Here is a 19,867-nt window from a genome sequence, read left to right on the forward strand (position 1 = left end):
AGACCAATTTCTCTTTAGTCATTCATTAACTCAAAATTTGTTAATCACCTATTATTTGAAATCCAATATTTCTAAAGATCATCTTTGACCTAAAGGAGTTTGGCGATTCTACTTACAATCCAGATGTCAACTTCAGGGAGCACTCATATATGGATGGCTTACACAGTGACATCCCCACATGGACTTTTCATTTCCCCTCAGGTGTTTTCAAGACATATTTTGAAACATAATATTCTGGGAGAAGAATGCATCAGATTTTCCCTAGATTACTCAAGTCCTCATTTCCCGATTATGATGAATATCATCCATCTTCCTGGGCCTCTGTTCTGTCATCTTTATGGGCAGCCGTGATCTCTTCTTTGTGCTTTGTCTCCTCAAATAGGGTGGCACATGATGTATGGCTCATAGCAAACATTCAAACAAGGTTGTCTGACTAAATTATTTAAATGACTATCTGAAACCTGAACTGTAAGAAGGCTGCTCAGTGCAGTTCTGTATTTAGTCTCAGATGGTTGAGTGGCATTTGACGGATGAAGCCAGAAAAGTAAGCAGATAAAATTCCACACTGTCAGTCCAGCAGTCCTTTACAAGCTTGACTTTGGGACATTTTATTCATGAATTTTTCAGCCTTCTTTTGGAGGCAGGTGGTAGAAAACCCCTCAAACTACCTTAGCAAGAAGGAGAAAGGGGATGTATTGACTCCATCACTATAAAGTCCAAAAATTGATTCAGCATGTTTTCATGGCATTTTGGTTGAGGGACTCAGATGATGATCTCATGGTTGTTTCTGTCTTTATACGTCTTGGCCCCTTTTCCCTCTGTGCATTGGTTCCATTCTCAGTCAGGCTTTTGTTATATAACAAGAAAAACGGCCACCGACAGTCACAAACTACATCCTTACACTGATGTTTTAAAGGAAAAGCATTCCTCTCTTCTTTAACATCCACATATCAAATCTCAGGAAAGACTCTGATTGGCTCTATCTGGGTCACATGCCCATCCCTGAACCAATCACTGTAGCTTTGGAAATGGTCTGTTCTAAGTGGCCAACTCAGGTCACACACCCACACTTGGGTGCAGATGATGAGGCACCAGGATCGACACCCTCCAGGGCCTCAGGGAGAGGGAGGGTAGTGGTTTTCCAAAGAAAGGAATGCTTAGGAGCACAACATGCCTCCACTACACTCCTCTTCTCCTAACCCTCCTGGCCCAGCATTTAACTAGAGAATTTATTCTCTTCATCCTCCAAAGACTTACTGTGTTAGAAGATAAAAGAAGAGATGCTGAGCTTTCCCCAGAGGTGGCTATATTTCTCTGGGTGCTGATTTATTACTACAACTGTAGACATGTTGCCTGCTGTTTTACAAAATTCTCATTGGTGGTTATTGGAAGAGAAGCAGACCTACTCCAGACTTACAGATTTTCTTCTCAAACACTTCAGCTATGAATATATATGTATACATACTCATATGAAATTTTATAAGCTTTAAACCAGACCACACACCAAAATCACTCCCATGTAACTTCTCCCACCCTAGGGAAGAGAGTGGAAGGCTCACTTCTCCTGGTCTCTGCTGGTAGATATTTGACTGAGCAAGGGACGAGCAGGAGGAAGAAACCATCACAAACAGATCTCTGTAACTGGCAGAATATATAACAGCTAGTCTCAACTTCTTATTTGATTTTATGATACCATCCTGCCCTTCACCTGAGAATTCTCTGTGGCTTTTTTTTTTAATTAGCAAATTTTTTAAATCCTGTTTTTGAAAAATTTGTGATAACGCATGGGCCACCAGAGACAGTGAAAGACTGATACTGAGATTGGGTTTGTCTATAACAGGAGCTACAAAATCAAATGCCCCCAGAGGCCAAGCAGTCTATGTCAATGCTCTCACAGGCTGGGTGTAAACTATGTCAAACTGAGGTGTGTAAGTCCCATCTCAAGGCGGCAGCTTCTAGTGGGCTGCAGGCCACTGCTGCCATTAGGGAGGGCGTGCTGTGTCAGATATTAACTGTTCACTAATATGTAGTCCCCTTCTCCTCCTGGTACCTAGGAAGACTGAATGTCCCTGCCTCTTTGAAATTAATAATGGCCATGTGACTTGTTTTGGCCAATGAGATGTAAGCCAAAGTGCCTTCTATTGCTCCAGGAGGAAATATGTAACTCCTGGTACGTGGCCCTCTCTGCCTGTATCTCTTTCCGTGCCATCCTGCCCAGGGATACACTTGCTGATACGGAGGTGCAATACTGAGCCGTTACCTACAGGATGGCCGCCCTGAACAGTCATCTCAATCCACAGTTGTCTTGTGCTGGTAAGAAATAAACCCTTCTCAAGTTAAGCCACTGAGTTTTGGTTGGTATTTATTACTGTAGCCTAACCTCTCCTATCCTGACTATTTTTTTTTTTTATCCTGACTATTATATGTGACCTGACTTTGATTTTTTTCAAGAGAAGTTAGAAACCTGGATTTTTGTGTCACATCTTTATATAAAAAAACAAAAACGGAATTTAAAGCTGAGTCAGCAAAGCCAAATTTAGCCTGCCCGCTACTAGTTTACAATGTTTTGGCCTACACAGTTTGAGTAGAAAATAAAGCAATTAATAAATGATTTTTTTTTTCCTATTGTGCACCGATCCTGTCTGAACTCCTATAGTGCTTATAGTCTGGGTCACTTGATAGCTCTTAGTTACTCTTGGTCTAGCTGTTTATTAGTATTGAAGTCATTCTTCCTAACTAGATGGGAGGTGGGGACAGATAAGGAATCATGCCTCAAACTTTGTGTACCTCACAGGCACACAATATAGTTTCAGGAAATATTAGTATAAAAACTAGTTCATTGATTGATTACTCAGAACTAGCACCTCCTCTTTTGATATTGGAGGAACAGTTCTGGGGAATTAGTCATTTTTCCTTGCCAGTTCACTTTTTCCTGTTTGCAAAGAGCTTGGGATTCATCAAAGTTCGTTAAATTTTAAAACACAGTATCTAAATAAGTCAGAGATGCAAAACCCAGTATATTAATCAGGACTTTTCTAGCGGCAAGTAATAGGAAACCTAAATTCAAATTTCCTCGGGTGAGAGATAATTCAGAGATTCCTATAACTAAAAACTCCAGAGGTAGGATTATGGCAGGCAAGGCTGGATTCAGGAACTCAGACAGTGCCATCTGAACTTGATCCGCCTTTCCCTCCTTTGCTTGGCTGTACTGTACTCTTCTTTGTATTAGGTTCACTCTCAGTAGACCCTCTCCGCGTGGTGCTTCTGGCAGTTTCAAGTCCAGCTTCTGACAGCTTCTCTTCCCAGCAGATCCACAAAAGTCCTAATCTCATCAGACTCATTTGGAATCTATGCAATCTCTGAGCCAGCCCACTGGCTGGGGCTGGATGTATTAGTCAGGACTTCTTTAGTTGCAAGTAACAGAAAACCTAAATTTAAACTGTGTTAGGCTGGGTCACTTGTCCATCTCTGATAGCTAGTGGTAGATCAGCTCCAACCAGTAAGGCAGGGGAAAGCAGGCCAGTGTCTATATAGATGAGCCAGTTTATGGTCACTTAATCCGGCTGCTTCCAGAGGCAGTGACTACGTGGAGGGGCCTGCTAGGGGGCAATGTAGTAGAGGTCTTAAAGCTGTGTATATGAAGCATTCTATGTAAAATTAAAAAGCATCCATGTCAAATAATGGAGGACCCCTTTGGCTATTACAGGGAGATGGAGGGAGCTAAAGAGCTCCAAGTTGTCCCTTGGTGCCGCCCCTGTAGTGTATTTACTTTGTAGGTGAAGCAAAGGCCCAATTGGACTGCTGGTGGTCCAGCCACACCCAAAGCAGGCCCTGGAGAGGATTGCTCGAACCACACACACTAATTATTGGTCACCACACAGAGATCAGGTTAGTTCTTCCAAAGTCCCAGGTGAAGACACATAAAGTAACATGGCCCTGTTCAGTGTTTTCTTCCATATGAACATCCAGACCTCAGTCTCATGGGGGAAACATCATAAGGCAGTTGCATAGCACCCAGTTTTGATCTTTATGCAGTAGTAAAGGTGTAGTTGACTTTTCTGGGGTTGAGAGTCATGTTCTTCCACAAGACTATCACATTACTCCTCATTTTCCATTGTACATTCTTTCAGGACCATGCTTTCTTTTTACTTCCTTACTTCAGTGCTTCAAGGAAGAGAGCTGACAGTGAAGGTGAAAATGGTCAGTCAATGCCATTGGGACTTGATCTGTCTTTCCCTCCATAAGACCAGTCTTCTTATCCAGAAAGATTTCCCTGCACTGGGGCAAGAAGGAGAGTAGAACCTCACTGTCCTCGAGTTCAAGAGATGTACTCTTTGGGCTCTGCTGACTGGCTCTCATCTGCCTCAAGGCTTGTTGTTTCTTTCACTCTGTGCATCTGCACTCCAAGAAGGCATGAACTTTTTCTTTCACTTCCTTTCTTCTATGGGTGATAATCTGACATCACTCTGAGGAGGCTGAAGGTCACTGAATATAAACACTGTCACTCCTATCTGGCTGAGCACCCAGGGAGTGTGGAGGTAGGAGATGCCAACCACAGTGCCAAGGTCTTGGGTGCCGCACGTGTGCTCGAGGGCTCTGTGTCTCTGTGCCTTTACCTGCTGAAGGCACGGTGGAGGACACATTTCCTCTGGGGTCACCTTTAACCATCTACCACTCCAGGAGGATAAAAGGTAGGAGCTGAGTTGGCAATGGAAGTTGTAATGGGGAAGAAGGCTGTTTGGGGTTGGCTGAGGGCTGGGTCTACTCACAGGAGTGTCCCCGAGCAGAAAGGAGAAGCCTGCTGGAGTGGAGAAAAAGCCCAGTGGTCAAATTGTGCGAGCCACCAGGAAAGCACTCGGGCTAAGGCTGTAGCCCCAAAAGGGCCGGCCTCTTGCAGTGAACCACCCCAGGGCTTAAGGGCACCCCTGGTGGCCAGGTGGTGTGGTGGATAGGGGTAGAGGCACCCAAAAGCCTTAATGTTCTGCCCACCCGTCTGCAGGGAAAAATGAAACAGGCTTGCGAATGCACTTCCTCACTCACTCAGTGCTGAGCAGTCCAAGGATGAAAATGTGCTGAAATCCTCTCTCTCGGTTTGGGAAAAAGAACTAAGGACCGAGGAAGATGGTTCAACATAGGCTAAGTCTGCTTCAAGGGTTTTTTGACTTGTCTCGCCTCTGCCTTCTCAATTCTCTCGGACTGAGCTGTGTCTCAGGGTAGGAGCCGGCGGCTGTGCGCGGGGGATGCTCTTACATAACCGCCCGCCGCGTCCTGCTTTCTCGCGCGCTCCTGCACCGCGGGCTGGGGGAGCCGGGGGCCGCGATGGAGCCGGGGCCGGCGCTGCGGGGCCGGGGCCGCCCCCGCCAGGAGAGGAGCGCGAGGAGCCGCGGGAGGAGGGCGCGAAAGGCGGCGGGGGAGGTGAAGGTCAGTGGGTGTGAAGCGCCGGATCCACACCCCCCTCCTCCCGTGTCCCCTCCTTCCCTTCCTCTCCGTCCCCCTCTGACGTCTGGAGCTGGCAGCTTGGCCGGTTCCGCATTCCCGACCCCTCCCCGCCGCCCAGGGGCCGCTATATAGCCGGGGCTGATGCAACCCGTCCCGCCGCCCGCCACAGCCTGCGGGAGGGACGCTCGGCGGCCGCGACGGGGGGCGCTGGCGGCGGCGGACGCTGCAGCGGCGGCGGGGCTGGCGCCGCGGCGGCTCCCGGGCCGGGACGGGCCTGGGCACCGGGCGGAGCTCGGCGGCCGGGCGGCAGCGGCGCTGAGCAGGCACGGCGCCGGCAGCCGGGCCCCGGCCCCGGGGGCGCCGCCTCCGCTCGCGGCTTCTGCACGGTGGGTGCGAGGGCGCGCGCTGGGGGCGCCGGGACGGGCCGGGCTGGGCCGGGCCGGGCCGGGCCGGGCGGGGTGGGGCGGGCCGGCCGCGGACACCTGGGACGGCCGTCCCCGCGCGGGTGGAGCGCGCCGGGCCCCGGAACCCGCGCCCCGCAGGGAGGCTCCCGCAGCCCCGGGACTCCGCGCTGTCCTGGCGGGGGCGCTGCCGCCTGTGTCCCTCCCGCCGCGCGCCCGCGAGCCGGTGGCTTTCCTTTGGTTCCCGCCCTGGGACGGGAGGCTCCGTCCGCTCCCGGGGCTGCCGGGGCGCTCTGTCTCCCTCCCGCCTTCTCCTCCCCCGTCCGTTTGCAGGGAGGTGCTCTTCTCGCGCGGCGGGGCAGGCGGGTGAGTGAGGAGAAAACTGCCCGGGGCGACGAGCCGTGGGGTGGAGATGGAGGGTGAGAGTCTAGGGAGGTGCAGGGTGCTGGTCGCGGAGGGATGACAGGGACCTGCTGGCAAGTCGTGTCCGCCCCACCTCCCTCGCAGGGAGGAAGCACGGCTCCTTGAGGACCTGGAGGAGGGCACTGAGAAGGGCTGGGGCTCTCCATACAATGAAGAGGGCTTCTCTCTGGACCGTTGCTCCGGCTTTCTGAGCTGGGAAGGGGTCTGGGGCGGCCCTGGTTCCCTTTGGGATCCCCTAGCTCCCAAGCCAGGTTACATAAGGAGGCAAGTCAGCTCCTCTAGGTAACCAGCCCCTTCTCTCGACCCAGCCCAGTTTAGAGGGCTCTCTTCTGCCCCTCCCCTCCGAGGAGGCTGAGAGGTGGGGCTTTATGGCCTGGACCTCTGACCCTGGGGTTGCAGACCCAGGTTTTGCCTGTGTCGGTGGTAGAGTGGGGAGGACAGGGAGGCCTCTGCTCTTCTGTGGGGATGAATGGGCCATCCACGAGGCTGGAGATAAACAGGCTGGTGGAAAGGGAGCTCAGTTGACCCCTTGGGTCATCTCTAGTCTCAAGGTGGCCGACCCTTGCCCAGTGTGTTGCCCTCCCTACTGGCATGCAGTACACCGGCCTGTGGCCTGACCACATGTGCTCAGGGCAGATGTGCTCAGGTCTGCCTCTTAAAAAAGGACTTGCAGACTGTGTGTGGGTGTGTGTTCCCAGACTTAAATCTTGGTGGACTCTCCTCGGGGTCCTAGTTTGAGAAGCACCAGAAACTGAATCTTTGAACCATGATCGAGTGTCTGCTTGTCCTTTAAGGCCTTGCACCGAACTGTGTTCACATTTTATCTCCCTTCCCCCAACCTCCCTTCCCTGAGGGTTTTAAAAACACCTCCCATTACTTTCATCTTTCCAGCAAATCTGGCTGCAGCTTAGATAGGCACCTTATCTTCCTTTGCAGGTTTCTAGGGGAGAGTTTAACCAGGTATCAGGTGTGAGCATGGCTCTGATTTTATATAAACCTGACGACCAGGGAAGAGAAGCAAGCTCTATTCTCGTGCCTCTGGCTGGCTAAGGTTTTGCCTTGTTTAAAACAGGGAGGACGGATTTCTCAAAGACTCTTCTGTTCCCCTTCTCCTTTGGCTTTGGTTCAGAGCTGCAGGCAGCTCCAGAATCTTCCTGAAGAGCCGGGTGCTGTGAGATTTGAAAGGCAGCTGGAAGGCATGGATGTGGAGGCTTCTGATTTTTCTCCCCGTTGGTTGCAGCCTTCCCAAGGAGATGTGTTGATAAGTGGCATCAGTGTCCCCTAAGGAAAGATTTGGACAAGGATCTCTCCACCAACTCACTGCTTAGCTCTTCCTGCCACCAGCATCTGTTGTTGCCTCCCTCATCTGTTTGCAAGGTATATGGGCATCTTTTCCAACCTGCAGGACCCTTTGCTGCATCCGGAGAAGGGCAAGGCACCCCAGGCTTTGTTTGTTGTGGGGCTGCTGGTGTTGTAACGGGATGTCCCTTGCACAACGGTTTCCAGCTCCACTTGGGAAGAGAAGGGCCAGTGCAGACTCTAGGTTGGCCTACTCTGTATTCATTCAGCCCCAGCTCAACTTGAGGAATCGGAGCCAGGACTGAGGGCAAGAGACATTCTTTTCTGCTTTTTGCTGCAGGATGCAGTTTGCTTTTTTTCCATGTGAATGAATTATGCTGGAAATCGAAATGGGAGGAAGAGAAAAATAGAGTGAGTGTGTACAGGCGTGTGTGTGTGCATACCTATATAGGCAGGGGGAGAGCAGCAGGCACATTATTTTTCCATTTTCCTTTAATTAAGGCTCTGTGGAGGTGTGTTTAAAAACAGAGGGTCTCCTATGTCTTTGAGGAGGGTGAGAACACTGTTTTGGCTGCGTCCCGGGCCATATGCAGCGTATGGTGGCCAATGAAACTGGGCCTGGCTCGTTCTGTTGCTTGTCTTGGCAGTCGGTTCCATGGCTTGTGTTACCAGCTCTGGAACTTACGGGCTGCCAAGCTCCGTGTGCCTGTGTGTGTGTGTGCACACGCATACATGTGTGCGTGCGCGCACCCTTGTGTGTGTGTGTGTGGTTTGGCCTCTCGAAGCTCAGCAGAGACAAATGCCTTAGCGACCCAGGGTTGGAATTTTCAGCCTGTGTTTCTTTACACTCATTGCTGGCTGTGGGAGGCCCGGCCAGAGCTCACCATTCTAGGGCTCTTTTTTTTTTTTCTGTTTTCTTGCAGCAGCCCATGGGATTCCTCTCGTGGAGCTCCATTTCCAAAGCTTTCCCTGGCCAATGGCGTTTTTTAAAAAAGGCCCAAAGGGCTGACCACATGCTATGTATGTCTATGTTACATATCATACAGTGAACTCCTGGCACCAAGGAACAGAGATGGGACGAGGTGGGAAGACAGGCTAGAAGGCTGGCCCCCTGGCAATTCCTTCCCAGCGCTGATCAGGATAAGATCCTGGCAGAAATGACTGAGTGTGTATTTATTGAGCACCTACGTTGTTAGGCAGGGGAAAAGCTGTGCTTACAGGCAGGGCTTGTCAAAAGCTTTTCTCTGTAGAGAGAGGTTCCAGTTTCTTCTGGGATGGCTATGCAGGGATCATGGCGTGTCACTGTCATTTTCTTCTTATGAAGATCTGAGGAGTGACCCCTTGTAAGCAGTGCAGGGATATGGTGGATTGAAGGACATAGGAGGAGCTGGCCCTCTGTTCCTTGAGGCAGGTGTGGGAACCCGGCCAGCTAGGAGTGCCCTGTTGCCAGTGATCTGTGCATCTGTGTTCTGGCGAGCAAGATGGAGAAGAACTTAGGAGAAACCTAAGCAAAAGGCAGGCGTTCGGCCTTATTTCTGCACCTTTGTACCCAGGCCCGGTCTGGCACTTATTGTTTCTGTTCTGCAGTAACTGCCTGGATACAGGATGGTCCTGCCCCCTTGAGGTTTAGAGCTGGAAATTGGGAGAGCAGAGACTCCTCTGTGGGGGAATCCTCTTCGTGGCCATAGGAAAGGGAGATCGGTGTTAGATGAGAAATGGGAACTGTACAGAAGGGACCTTGAAGGGTCATCCAGCACTAGTCTCCCTACAGAAGGAAGGCCCTTGAAGCTACACTGACTTCACGCTCACCAGGTACAGGCATTGTTCCAGGTACTTCCCAAATATTAACTAATTTAATCCTTTTCTCAGCCTTACAGCCTTACAGGGCAAATAATGTCATCATTCCCATTTTGCAGCTGAGGAAAGTAAGGCACAGAGAGGTTAGGGAACTTGCCCAAGGTCACACAGCTAGTAAGGGGCAGAGCTAGGATTCACAGTCAGTTGATCTGGCTTTGGAGTTTCCATTCTGAACCCGTCTCGTTCTCTTGCCTGCAGAACTGAGACAGCCATCAGAGCCCGTCTCTTGCTGCTCTCCCTTGTTCTCCATCATGGAGCTCTCTGTCCTTTTGCTCCTTGCCTTCTGGAGCCCTTTGTCTTTGGGAAGCTGGTTGACCTGCATCATTTCAGATTCCAGGAGAGAGGTCATCCCAGACGATCCCTTAGCTCCAAGAACGGGTTTGGTGTTTAATTTTCCAAGACTTGTGATAGTACTATGCTCCGCGATGATGGGTCTGGCACCTTTCTGCCCCCTCTTCCCCAGCCCTTGGCATGGACTTCCACCCTCCATGTTTTCCTCCCGGGAATCTCCCCAGGCTCCAGCTCCCATGACCTCCCAGCTGTTCTTGCTGGCTCTCAGCTGCGGGCTACTTGCTCTTTACTTCCATCCCTACTAGGTAGTGCTCCTGGGACCTGACCCTTTGACCTCTCTTGCTTCTTGAGCTGCCCTCACTCACCTCCGCTTTCTCTTAGCCCCAGGCCTTGCAGCCTTAGACCGTCTACACTCATCTGCACACCCACCCCTGGCTTCTGATGCCATCCCAGGCCAGCTGTGTGCCAGGGATTTTAGAGCCTCCCTTCAACTTTTGTTACTATGGACAGGAAGTTCATGATGCAAATCCTAACTTTCTCTTAACCTCTCTTTCTCTTTCATAAAAAATCAATCTTTGCCATTCTAGGCGGAGATGCTGATTACTGGGCACTTTCTAAGAAGAATAGCCTTTTATAAGTTTGACCCATCAAAGCAAGACCGCTGTTTATTTGTAGTTACTCCCATTAAACTATGATAATATGTAACAGATTTACATACTGTAAACAAGGGAAGAAAATAAGAGGGAAAAACTTAAGTTACTTCTACCCTTCATTCTTTCAGCTGAAATGACTTTTTTTTTAAAACATTTTTTGTTGAGTTACAGTCAGTTTGCAATATTGTGTCAAATTCCAGGGTAGAGCACAATTTTTCAATTATACACAAACATGCATATATTCATTGTCACATTTTTTGAAATGACTCTTCACATTAATATCTCGCCCATTTTCTGGACTTAAAAGTGTTTTGTGGTTTTTCTTTTACTTGGTATAGGGCAGCACCCCAAACTATGTGCCTACAGGTCCCTGAGGAAGTCAGAAAAGAGAGATACAGATACTAGATCTTTTCTTTAGATCCACCTGGTTCCTATTTCTTTCTAGCTAGCTTTTAGGGAGCTGCATCAAACCACCCCAAATCTTAGGCTCAACAGCAGCTTAGGGTCCACTGTGACCTTCTGAACACTTTCTGTCTTACTCATGCCTTGACTATCAGTCTCATCTTGGATCTGTGCATTACCCTGTTTTTCTTCATTGGCTAGTTTCCAAAGTCAGCATCCTGAATTGCCAAAGTCTTTTTGGATTCCAGGCCTGTCTTTTGAGGCACAAATAGGCCATATGGGTCTCCTGCCGGTGTATAGCGCCTGCTCTTTATTTATGTGTCCCAGTTACTAATGGAGACATGGCAGGTGTTTATCTTCCTCATGGACCCCTGGGCCCTGAAGGGAAAACTCCAGGTCCTTCCGTTGAAACTTTTAGTGTATAGTTCTCCTTTTCCTCTTAAATTGTTTCCGTATGGAACAACTAGTTCGGGAAACGATTTCACCTCTTGTCATCTTTCCTATGTCTTCCTTGAAGTGGGTAAATTCTTCCTGGCTGTTGTTGTTCCCTGCCACCACCCCCTCCTCCATTTTTTTTATAGATCCCTAAATCACATCAAATTGTTTTATTTTTCAAATCACCAAAAGTTGCCTTGTAGCCTTGGATCGTCAGCCAGCTCTTTCCAGTTAATGGGGATCCAGTTATGAAAGGCAGCTGCTCCAGCCCCTCCATCTTCTGCCCCCCGCCCCCAGAGCTGTTTAGGATGACTTCTCACTGGTAAATGTCAGCTGTTGTGGTTGTCTCCTAGGAATGGCATGTGTTAAGGACTTTGTGGTTTGTATCGGAGCAGTTCGGGGCGCCCTTGACGGGGAAGGAAGGAGAAGGGGATTTTTTGCTTCTGCAGAGGAAAGCCTGGTGCTTGATCCCCTGAGTGAGGCTTGTCATTGGGATGGGTTCTCAGGGGAGCAGGAATGGCAAGAATTCATAAGGTTGATGCTCCCAGGGTAGGGGGTTGCTCCCTCTGCCAGAGTTGGAGGGGTTCCCACAGTAGCAGGGAATTCATTATATTTGGGGATCATTTGTTGGTGTCTCATTTATACCATCTGTATGAAAATAAACAGAAGCTGCAAGCCGAGCCTATCATTCCTGGAACAGAGTGGGGTCTGGCTTCCATCTCCCAGAGATGGCTTAGGCGGGGAAACAGAGAGAAGCCTCTGGAGGATCTTTCTTGGGGTCTACTGTGGGAACAAATAATATGGAGGTGGATAATGAGCATATAAACTTCCAGAGATGGATCTTTACCCCACTCACTGCATTTCGCTCCACTGTGAATTTATCATTTGCTCGTTCCTTCATTCTTTCATCCGACAAGTATTTGTTGATTAACCTTTCTGTGCCAGAAATGAAGCTAGGCACTGGGGTCACGCAGGGCCACACTCATCCCTCACTGCTACTCACTCCCTGAAATCACCTCTTCACTTGCTAAGTGCTGCCTGCGCCCAGCCATGTGGTACATTTTGCCACACATGAGTGGGTCCTTACAGGACAGGGAGGTTCTAGGGGCTTCTGGCCAAAGAGGGGATTTTGCACTAGATTTTTGCTTAGCTCCATACCTGAGGTGTGGTGCCCTCCTCCCCTGTTAGCGGTTTGTGTTCAGCTGAAGCACCAGGCATAGAGCATTTTCCAGCCTCCCATCACCTGACCATTTTGATGAGCTCACCTGAACATCCTTCCTGGGGTAACTGACTCCTTGTAGCATCATTTCAGGTCTAGAAGAGAGGGTTTTGTAGGATTTTTTCCTCTTCTGAGAAAATGTGAGTTTCCTTTGTCAGTTTGGCTCAGGTAGACTGAAATCACCCTCCTCTGCCCGCTGAGTGTCCACATGGCTGGGCCCGGGCAGCATTGTGCCACACAGCAGTGAGTCCTTACACTGGCGCCTTTCTTATTCTTCCGGGAGGAGACCCTGAGAGACCTACAGCTGATCTACCATGCCCCACAGTAGCCTCCTGCCCTCTCTGCATTGCAGGCCTGGCTTGGAAGATGGAAGAGGTGACTTTCTTGCTGACCTTGGTTTCCAGTCCAGCTCAGGCTTAAGGAGGGTCACAGCACATTGACCAATCACATACGAGAGGTCCCAAGGACCATTTCTATGTCTGGACCCCCACCCAGGATTCCATGGGGTTATTCAGGGAACTTCCTAAATCAAGATCTCCATGGGAGACATAGTAGAGGGTCCTTTGTGCAAGAGAATGATCTGCCATTAGGGGCTAATGTCTGAAAGTCCACCATTAGAAGGTCATTCCTTCTGCATTGACATCTCTTGGACCCTCAAAGGGAAGCAAAAAGGGCAAGGTAGGAAAGTTTGGCTTCTAAAATCCAGGGACCAGGAGTCCAGCCCTGGCTCTGTCCTTCTCTAGCTGTGTGACCTTGGGCAAGTCATTTAACCTCTCTGAGCTTCAATTTCCTCATGTGCAAAATGAGGATGTGGTTTAGATGAGCACAGGGCCCCCTCCAGTTTAAGACTATAACTTGATGTGAATGAGTCTCAGATCCTTTTCTGAGATGGCCCAGGGGACTCTGGGTGGTAAGGAAGGGGAGAAAGGATGTGGGGTGGGAAGGAGGGGCTGAGGCACCAGGTGCGGGAGGTGAAGCAGGTAGAGCACAGATGAAAGGGCCTGGGGCACTGAATGTAAACTTGGCGCAGGGCGGGGAGCTGTGTGCAAATGGCTTCATGGCAGATGTGGCTGGTGCTGAGGATGAAGGGCAGGTCCACTGTCTCGTAAGCACCTTCCTTTAAAGAAAGTGATGTTAGTGGAAGTCTTTGTGGTTTGAGGGTGCAAATCACTCACATGAGCTTCTCCCTTCAGAGTGCGGAACCCATTGTGAAAGAAACATGGAGCTGAATGGGAACAAGTTTCACCTTTAAAAGTGAGATGGTGGTGGAGAATGCAGCTTGTGCTTGTGGCCCAATGAACTCCCTAACATGCCCCTCTCTTGAAATCTAGATGTGAGAATCTGGATGGGGGCAGGGGGTTTGGGTCACCCTCCAGGGCCGCTCTTGTGGGAAGCAGAGAACCCAAGACGACGTGGTCATATGATTGCATTAACTGCCCAGCAATGGCACGTGGTCTGATGGACATCACATCTCCCGTCTCACCGAGTTCACCCCTCTCCGTGGGAAGAGAGAGTGAAGACAGAAGAATAGGTCAAAACTTCTCCCCCAGGATTTCCAAGACAGATGAGGTTTTGAGTTTATGGCCCTGTGCAGAGAGATGGGAAGGGGGAGAAATTATTTTCTTTACAGAACTAGAATCCAGGAGCAGCTTTGTACTAAAATGCTACAAGTCTGCTTAGAAGCAAAGGCTGTGTGCAGATGATCTCCACAGCATTCGCAGTGCCTTCTGGATCAGAGTAGGTGGTCAATCGGATGGATGGATGGATGGATGGATGGATGGATGGATGGATGGGTCGGAGCCCTGTAAGTGACCAGAAAGTCTGACTTTATTGGCAGACAAGCTCTCTTCCCTGCCATGTGTGCCTTGAAGTGATCATTTCTTACCTATGAACTTCCCCCAGTAAAAAGAAGGAAGAAAAAAGAATCCCCTTGGTGTTGACCTCTCTAATTTATCTTTCATGCTTGAATCTGTCTTCCTTTGCAAACCTTCTGGGTCTGGCAGAGCTAGAATATGTGTTCGCTCCGAGAGTGAAGAGCCTATGGAGGACTTTTCTGGTACTGGGCTCTATGGGGGAAGCACGTGCTAATTAATTCCATCTCCTTTGCTTCAGTCTTTTCCTCAGAGATGCCAGATGCACACACTCACTTTTAACTTAGATTTGGTTCATCTCATATTCAGGGTGTCTTAACAAGTATGCAGAATGGGTTGTGTGATTTGAGGGGAGGCACCATGCCAGCCCCAAAATAGCTCCCTCTTAAACAGGTGCAAAGGTGCTTGAGATGCCTCCATCCTGATCCATTTTCTTCAGCGGCAGTGTGCTGCAGTCTAAATGCAGCTCCTCCAGTTTTAACTATACAGTCTTGAGAGAGTTCTCTTTCTAAGCCTCGGCTTCTCCCTCTGTGTCATGGGCTCTGACCCAGTCTGATAGGGCTGATTGAAGGATTACTGCAGTGCCGAGCACATAGCAAATGCTGACTCAGTGTGACTTATGCTTGGGGTAGGCATTGCTGATGTGCCAAGGATAACCTTTGGGTGAATTAATTGATCAAGTTTCTCTCAAGAACAGAATGAACTTAAGGGCAGGAAGAGCACCTTCAGGTGGGGAAAGGGTTTAGGGGAATATGGGTGAAAGAAAGGATGAGGTCCTGGCAAGACCTGGGGATGTAAGCCCCTCATGGAACCTGTCATCCGGCTAACAGTGCTGGTCCTGCTCTTCTGCCCCCTCCAGGCTGGACTGCCGCTCCTCCTGCTATGATGCCTGGGCAGATCCCAGACCCTTCCGTGACTGCGGGCTCTCTGCCAGGGCTTGGCCCCCTGACCGGACTCCCCAGCTCGGCTCTGACCGCGGAGGAGCTGAAATACGCCGACATCCGCAACATTGGGGCCATGATCGCCCCTTTGCACTTCCTGGAGGTGAAACTGGGCAAGAGGCCCCAACCCGTGAAAAGTGAGGTGAGCAAGCCTTGTTCCCCCAGGCAGGATCCCAGGGTAGGACGCCTGAGTTAGTGTCCCGGGTCCAGCCCTAAACTCACTGTGTGACCTAAGCGTTGCTGTTTAATGTGGGGTCTGAGGACGAGTAGCATCCATGTCACCTCGCAGTTTATTAGAAGTACAGAATCTTAGGCCTCACACCAGACCTTCTGAATCAGAATCTGCATTTTAACAAGCTGACCCAGGGAATTCATGGCCATGTTAACATTTGAGAAGCACGAGGTTAGGGCAGGATGCTGACCTTGTCTCTGGTTCTTCAAGGGGCAAGGAAAGAGTGATTAATAATAGAAATACTGAATAATAATATTTGGTCCTCTCTCTGGGGTGTTGGGGCAATCAAGGGAGATAATGGAGATGTGCACATGCTTTGAAAAGTATACAAAGCAACGCCAGTCTTGGGTTATCTTTAAAAATTATTATCATTAGTCACATCATTGCCTGTATCACTCTTGGCCCCATGTTGGAGCTGAAAGCAGGAACTTGGAGGAGGGGTGGTGTGGGATCCCTTCCCAAGCCGCTGCCAGAGCTGGACTTGACCTCAGTCGCTCAGCATCGCCTACCTCAGCTAGTGTTTGCAGGGGACCCACACATGGAGACGCCCTCCTTGGGTCCCTTGCAGCTGCAGCTCTCCTGAAGAGTAGCTTTTCCCTGGGGACTGGTGAGAAGCAGAGGTCCCCAGCATGGGTGAGCATCTGTGCTGGGCCCTGCCCCCAGTCACTTCCCCAGGGCTGATGATTTGTCCAAAGTTCTGATCCAGTGAGAACCCCAGCAGGGCCATTTCTTCAGAGGCCAAACAGGATAGCTGCCCACCTGGAAGGGAGGAGGAGCTGGTGCTGGGAGCTGGAGAGGTGGCTGGGTGGGGAGGGCTGGTTGGAAGCATCTGAGTGTCAGGTGCTGGACCGCTCAACAGGAAGGGAGCATTCACAGGTAAAGGCACACCTGGAGCGGGGCTCATCCTGTAGGATGGAGCTCGTATGGCTGGACATTTCTGAGAGAGGGACTCTTGAGTGGAAAGAGGTGTCTGGGTACCCACAGGGTATTTTATGCCATTCCTGCTCTCCTCTCCTCTCCCCATGAATACCATCAAGACTGCACACAAGGGCCGCCGGGGGCACAGACCAGGATGGTACACTGGCCGTTGGCAGATTGGCTGTGGCTCTCAGATGTGTTTTGTTAGGACTGTGCAGTGTTTTAAAAGAAGCTTGAACCAACATTTCATTTGAAAATTGGGATTTTAATCTTTGATTACAAAATAGGAAGATCTGGCCGCACGCACGGTGCCCTGGTCACTTCTTTCCTGTGTCCAGTCTGCCACGGGCCCCCGCAGCGCCCCGCTACCCTTGATTCTGCCTACACTGTCGGGCTTGCTCTCTGTCATCACCAGCTAGCTGCCTTCATGTACCTCGGACTGCATGGCCCCTGCCGTAGGCATTTGCGCTGGGGACACCTGGATTAGGGGCACTGTAGATGCCCACTAAAGACTGGTGATCACAAGATGAGAGTTGACGGTAATTAGATTCTTCTGAATTGGTTTTGTAAAACCAGCGTGCTGTCAGTAGCACTCCCTGGCTTAGTTAGTGCTCTGCTTCTTTTATTATGGAGAGCCCTTGTCTTTGGTTTCTCTGCTTTTCACCTTCCCAGGCCCAGAACTTGAAAGCCCCTGTCTCTGGGTGACTCCTCAGTACTTAAAACCATTTAAAACCAGCAGCTGAGCAGGTTCACTGGGGTACCGAGGCTGTGGGATTGATGGAGTCAGGTGCCTTGGTCAGGGGCTGGCCCAGCGGGGCTCTGCCTGGTGGCGGCGGCTCGGTTATCGCCTCTTCCCCGTGCGGAAGGCGCTGGGGGAGATTGCTTGCTTGCTTTTGGAAAAGGCCTTTATTTGGATGGAGTATTTTTACATCCACAGCCTCCCCCAAAGTGGTGGCATATGCCCTGTACCTGACAGTGACGTGCCATCCTCACAGGCACCCACAAACATGCACCATCCAGGCTGTGAAAATAACAAGCCATTTTTAGGGTGTATTTGCATGTCCTTTCCCTCGCTGTCAGACTGCAGCGTTGTGGGGGCGTCGAGGCAGATGGAGCCACGTAAGAAGTGCTGGCACAGAGTCACAGCCTGGCACTGGGGTCTGACCTGCACTGCTCTGGGTCAGACCCAGGGCGGGCAGGGGGCTTGTTCCTAAAGTTCCTAACTGAAAAAGAAAGCAGGTGGAAAGAGAAACTTACATGGAGAACTTTACATCCCAAAGACTTATTTGCATATGGCAAACTGCCTTTGGTGGATTTTCACATTGGCATTTTGGACTAGTAAAAGTCTCTTGATTAATAATAAGATAAAGCTCACATTTATTAAGCATTTAATATGTAGCAGGTCCCGGTGGGAAGTGCTTAACACGTGGGATCTCGTTTATTCCTTACCTGATCCTGGTGACTGGGTTCTCCCCCATCTTAAGGAAGAGGAATTTGATGTCCCGGGAAGAGGAAGTCAAGTCACTCGGGGTCACATGGCTGGAGAGTGGCAGAGCTGGGCCCTGCGTGGGGGTGACGATGTTGCTATAACAGTGGTGTGTGCGCCAGGCACAGTTCTGGGTGCTGTCTGTGAAGTATGTCATTGAACTCACCCAAGAACCCTTCTGAGGTCATTATTATTCATTATTATTACTGTTGTTATTGTTAGGCGCACATTATGGATGAGGGTCAACAAGGCTCGGGGACGTCCAAGGTCACATAGCTAGGAAACGAGCCCAGGCAGTCTGACTTTTCAGCCAAAGCTTTTAACCTTATGCTGTGCTGCCTCCTGTGCTCTCTGCCTGCCTTCCAGGCTTCTAATCAGCGCTCTCTGGGGCTGGGGAGGCGGGATGAAGCTGGCCCCGGAATGCTCCATCATTTTGATGACATGGCCCCATTAGCGCTGAGCGCTGAGCCCGGCAGTTCTGCAGCCGGATCATCTCCCAGGCCCCCGGAGGGAGGACGGGCCAAGCCGCTCTGCAGCCAGCTCTGTCCGAGCCGGTCTTGGGCTGTCCGCCTTGCAGAGGCCAGCAGTCACTTGGGCCGTGTCCACATACATGAAGCAGTTGGGTGAAAGAAAATCGGAGGAATTATGTTAAAGGACAGATTTTGTAAATGATAAAGTGCTTTGTGCTGATGTTGTTATTATATAGTTGACACATCACGTTAAACTATTTCACTGCCATCTGCTTGCCTGCAGTCAATTCGTCCAACAGATACTTGATAAGCACTTATCATGTGCCTAGCACTGTGCCAGACACTGGGAACGAAATCATACAAAGCCTCCCCTCCTCCTACCCTTCTCTGGGACTATGTATTGTAGTGGGGACATCCCAAAACAAGCAAATTCATATACACAATAAAAGGCCAGCTAGTGGTCAGTATCGTGAAGGAAAACTAAACAGACCACGTGGGCGGTGAGTGGCCGAACTGCTCACCGTGATGCCTGGCTAGGGAACCTGAGCATGTTATATTCTGAGTTTATGGGATTTTTAGAGCCAGTGCTTCTCTCTTGCCTCTTTGTTCTTCTGTCCTTTTCAAGTACTCCTTTTCAAGACAGCTCTGCTCTCTGGCTTTCTCCAGAGCTTTCCTTCCTTCCTTCACTTTTTGTTCTGCAGCCCCTTAGAGTTGGACTTCTCCACCAAACACTCTGTTGTCCTGGAGATCTCGGCCCTTCCTGTGTGGGTCATCTCCGAGTGGGCTGCTGTGGTTGCAGGGGCCACGCCCTGCCTCTGGGCCTGGAATGCATTTCCAGAAGTGGGGGAGGGAGGCCAGAAGCCCCGCCCTTGCACACACATGCACACACACAAACACACACCAAGTACTTACTTAACAACCTGCTAAATGGGACCCCTCATCCTCTGTGCCACCCTGCAGTGCTCTAGAGGGGACTTAAGTTCAAGGGAGGTTGGCCTGGATGACCTTTTAAGAAAGAGGTTGCAAACCATCATTCCATGGGCAGGAGTCAGCCTACAGATGAAATTTGGCCCTTACAGTGTGGTTTTCTTTCGTTCTTTCTTTTGTACAGTGTGGGTTTCTTTTCTTTCTTTCCTTTTTTCCTTCCTTTCTTCTTTGTTTCTCTCTCTTTCTTTCCTTTTCCTCCCTTCCTTCCTTCCTTTCTCTCTCTCTTTTTTTAATTCAATGAATCACTATATGTAAAAGTCGGAAAATGTGGACTTTGGGGCTTCTTTAAAAAACCCAGACTGTCTGGCTACTCTAGGCCCACACCCTTATATGCACCGCAAAGCTGGAACTGAGCAGCAGACATTCACTGAATTGGCGTGCGATCCTCAGTTCTCCACAGTCCCCACTGCTCCCTGATGCCTTCTCCCCAGCCCATTTCATGCTCTCTGTGTCACCAGCCTGCTTTTGAGTTTGTGTCTTGTGTTTATATCCTAAGGACGGGGCCTGCAACTCCCATTCCTTTTTACTTCTTCAAGACAGTGG

The 19,867-nt window shown here is 50.1% G+C and overlaps 1 protein-coding gene across 1 annotated transcript in view; it reads left to right on the forward strand.

Annotated features, from left to right (window-relative positions):
- The first annotated feature begins 5,557 nt into the window (after window positions 1–5,557).
- JDP2 (Jun dimerization protein 2) overlaps window positions 5,558–19,867 on the forward strand; it is a 37,876-nt gene continuing 23,566 nt past the window's right edge. Inside the window, exons 1-2 of the mRNA XM_072963447.1 lie at window positions 5,558–5,825; window positions 15,150–15,373. Of these exons, the coding sequence (XP_072819548.1) occupies window positions 15,173–15,373 (201 nt within the window). The 5' untranslated portion in view covers window positions 5,558–5,825; window positions 15,150–15,172. The remainder of the gene's footprint in view (window positions 5,826–15,149; window positions 15,374–19,867) is intronic.

The sequence above is a fragment of the Vicugna pacos genome, chromosome 6 (genome assembly GCF_048564905.1).
Source record: "Vicugna pacos chromosome 6, VicPac4, whole genome shotgun sequence".
NCBI lineage: Eukaryota > Metazoa > Chordata > Mammalia > Artiodactyla > Camelidae > Vicugna > Vicugna pacos.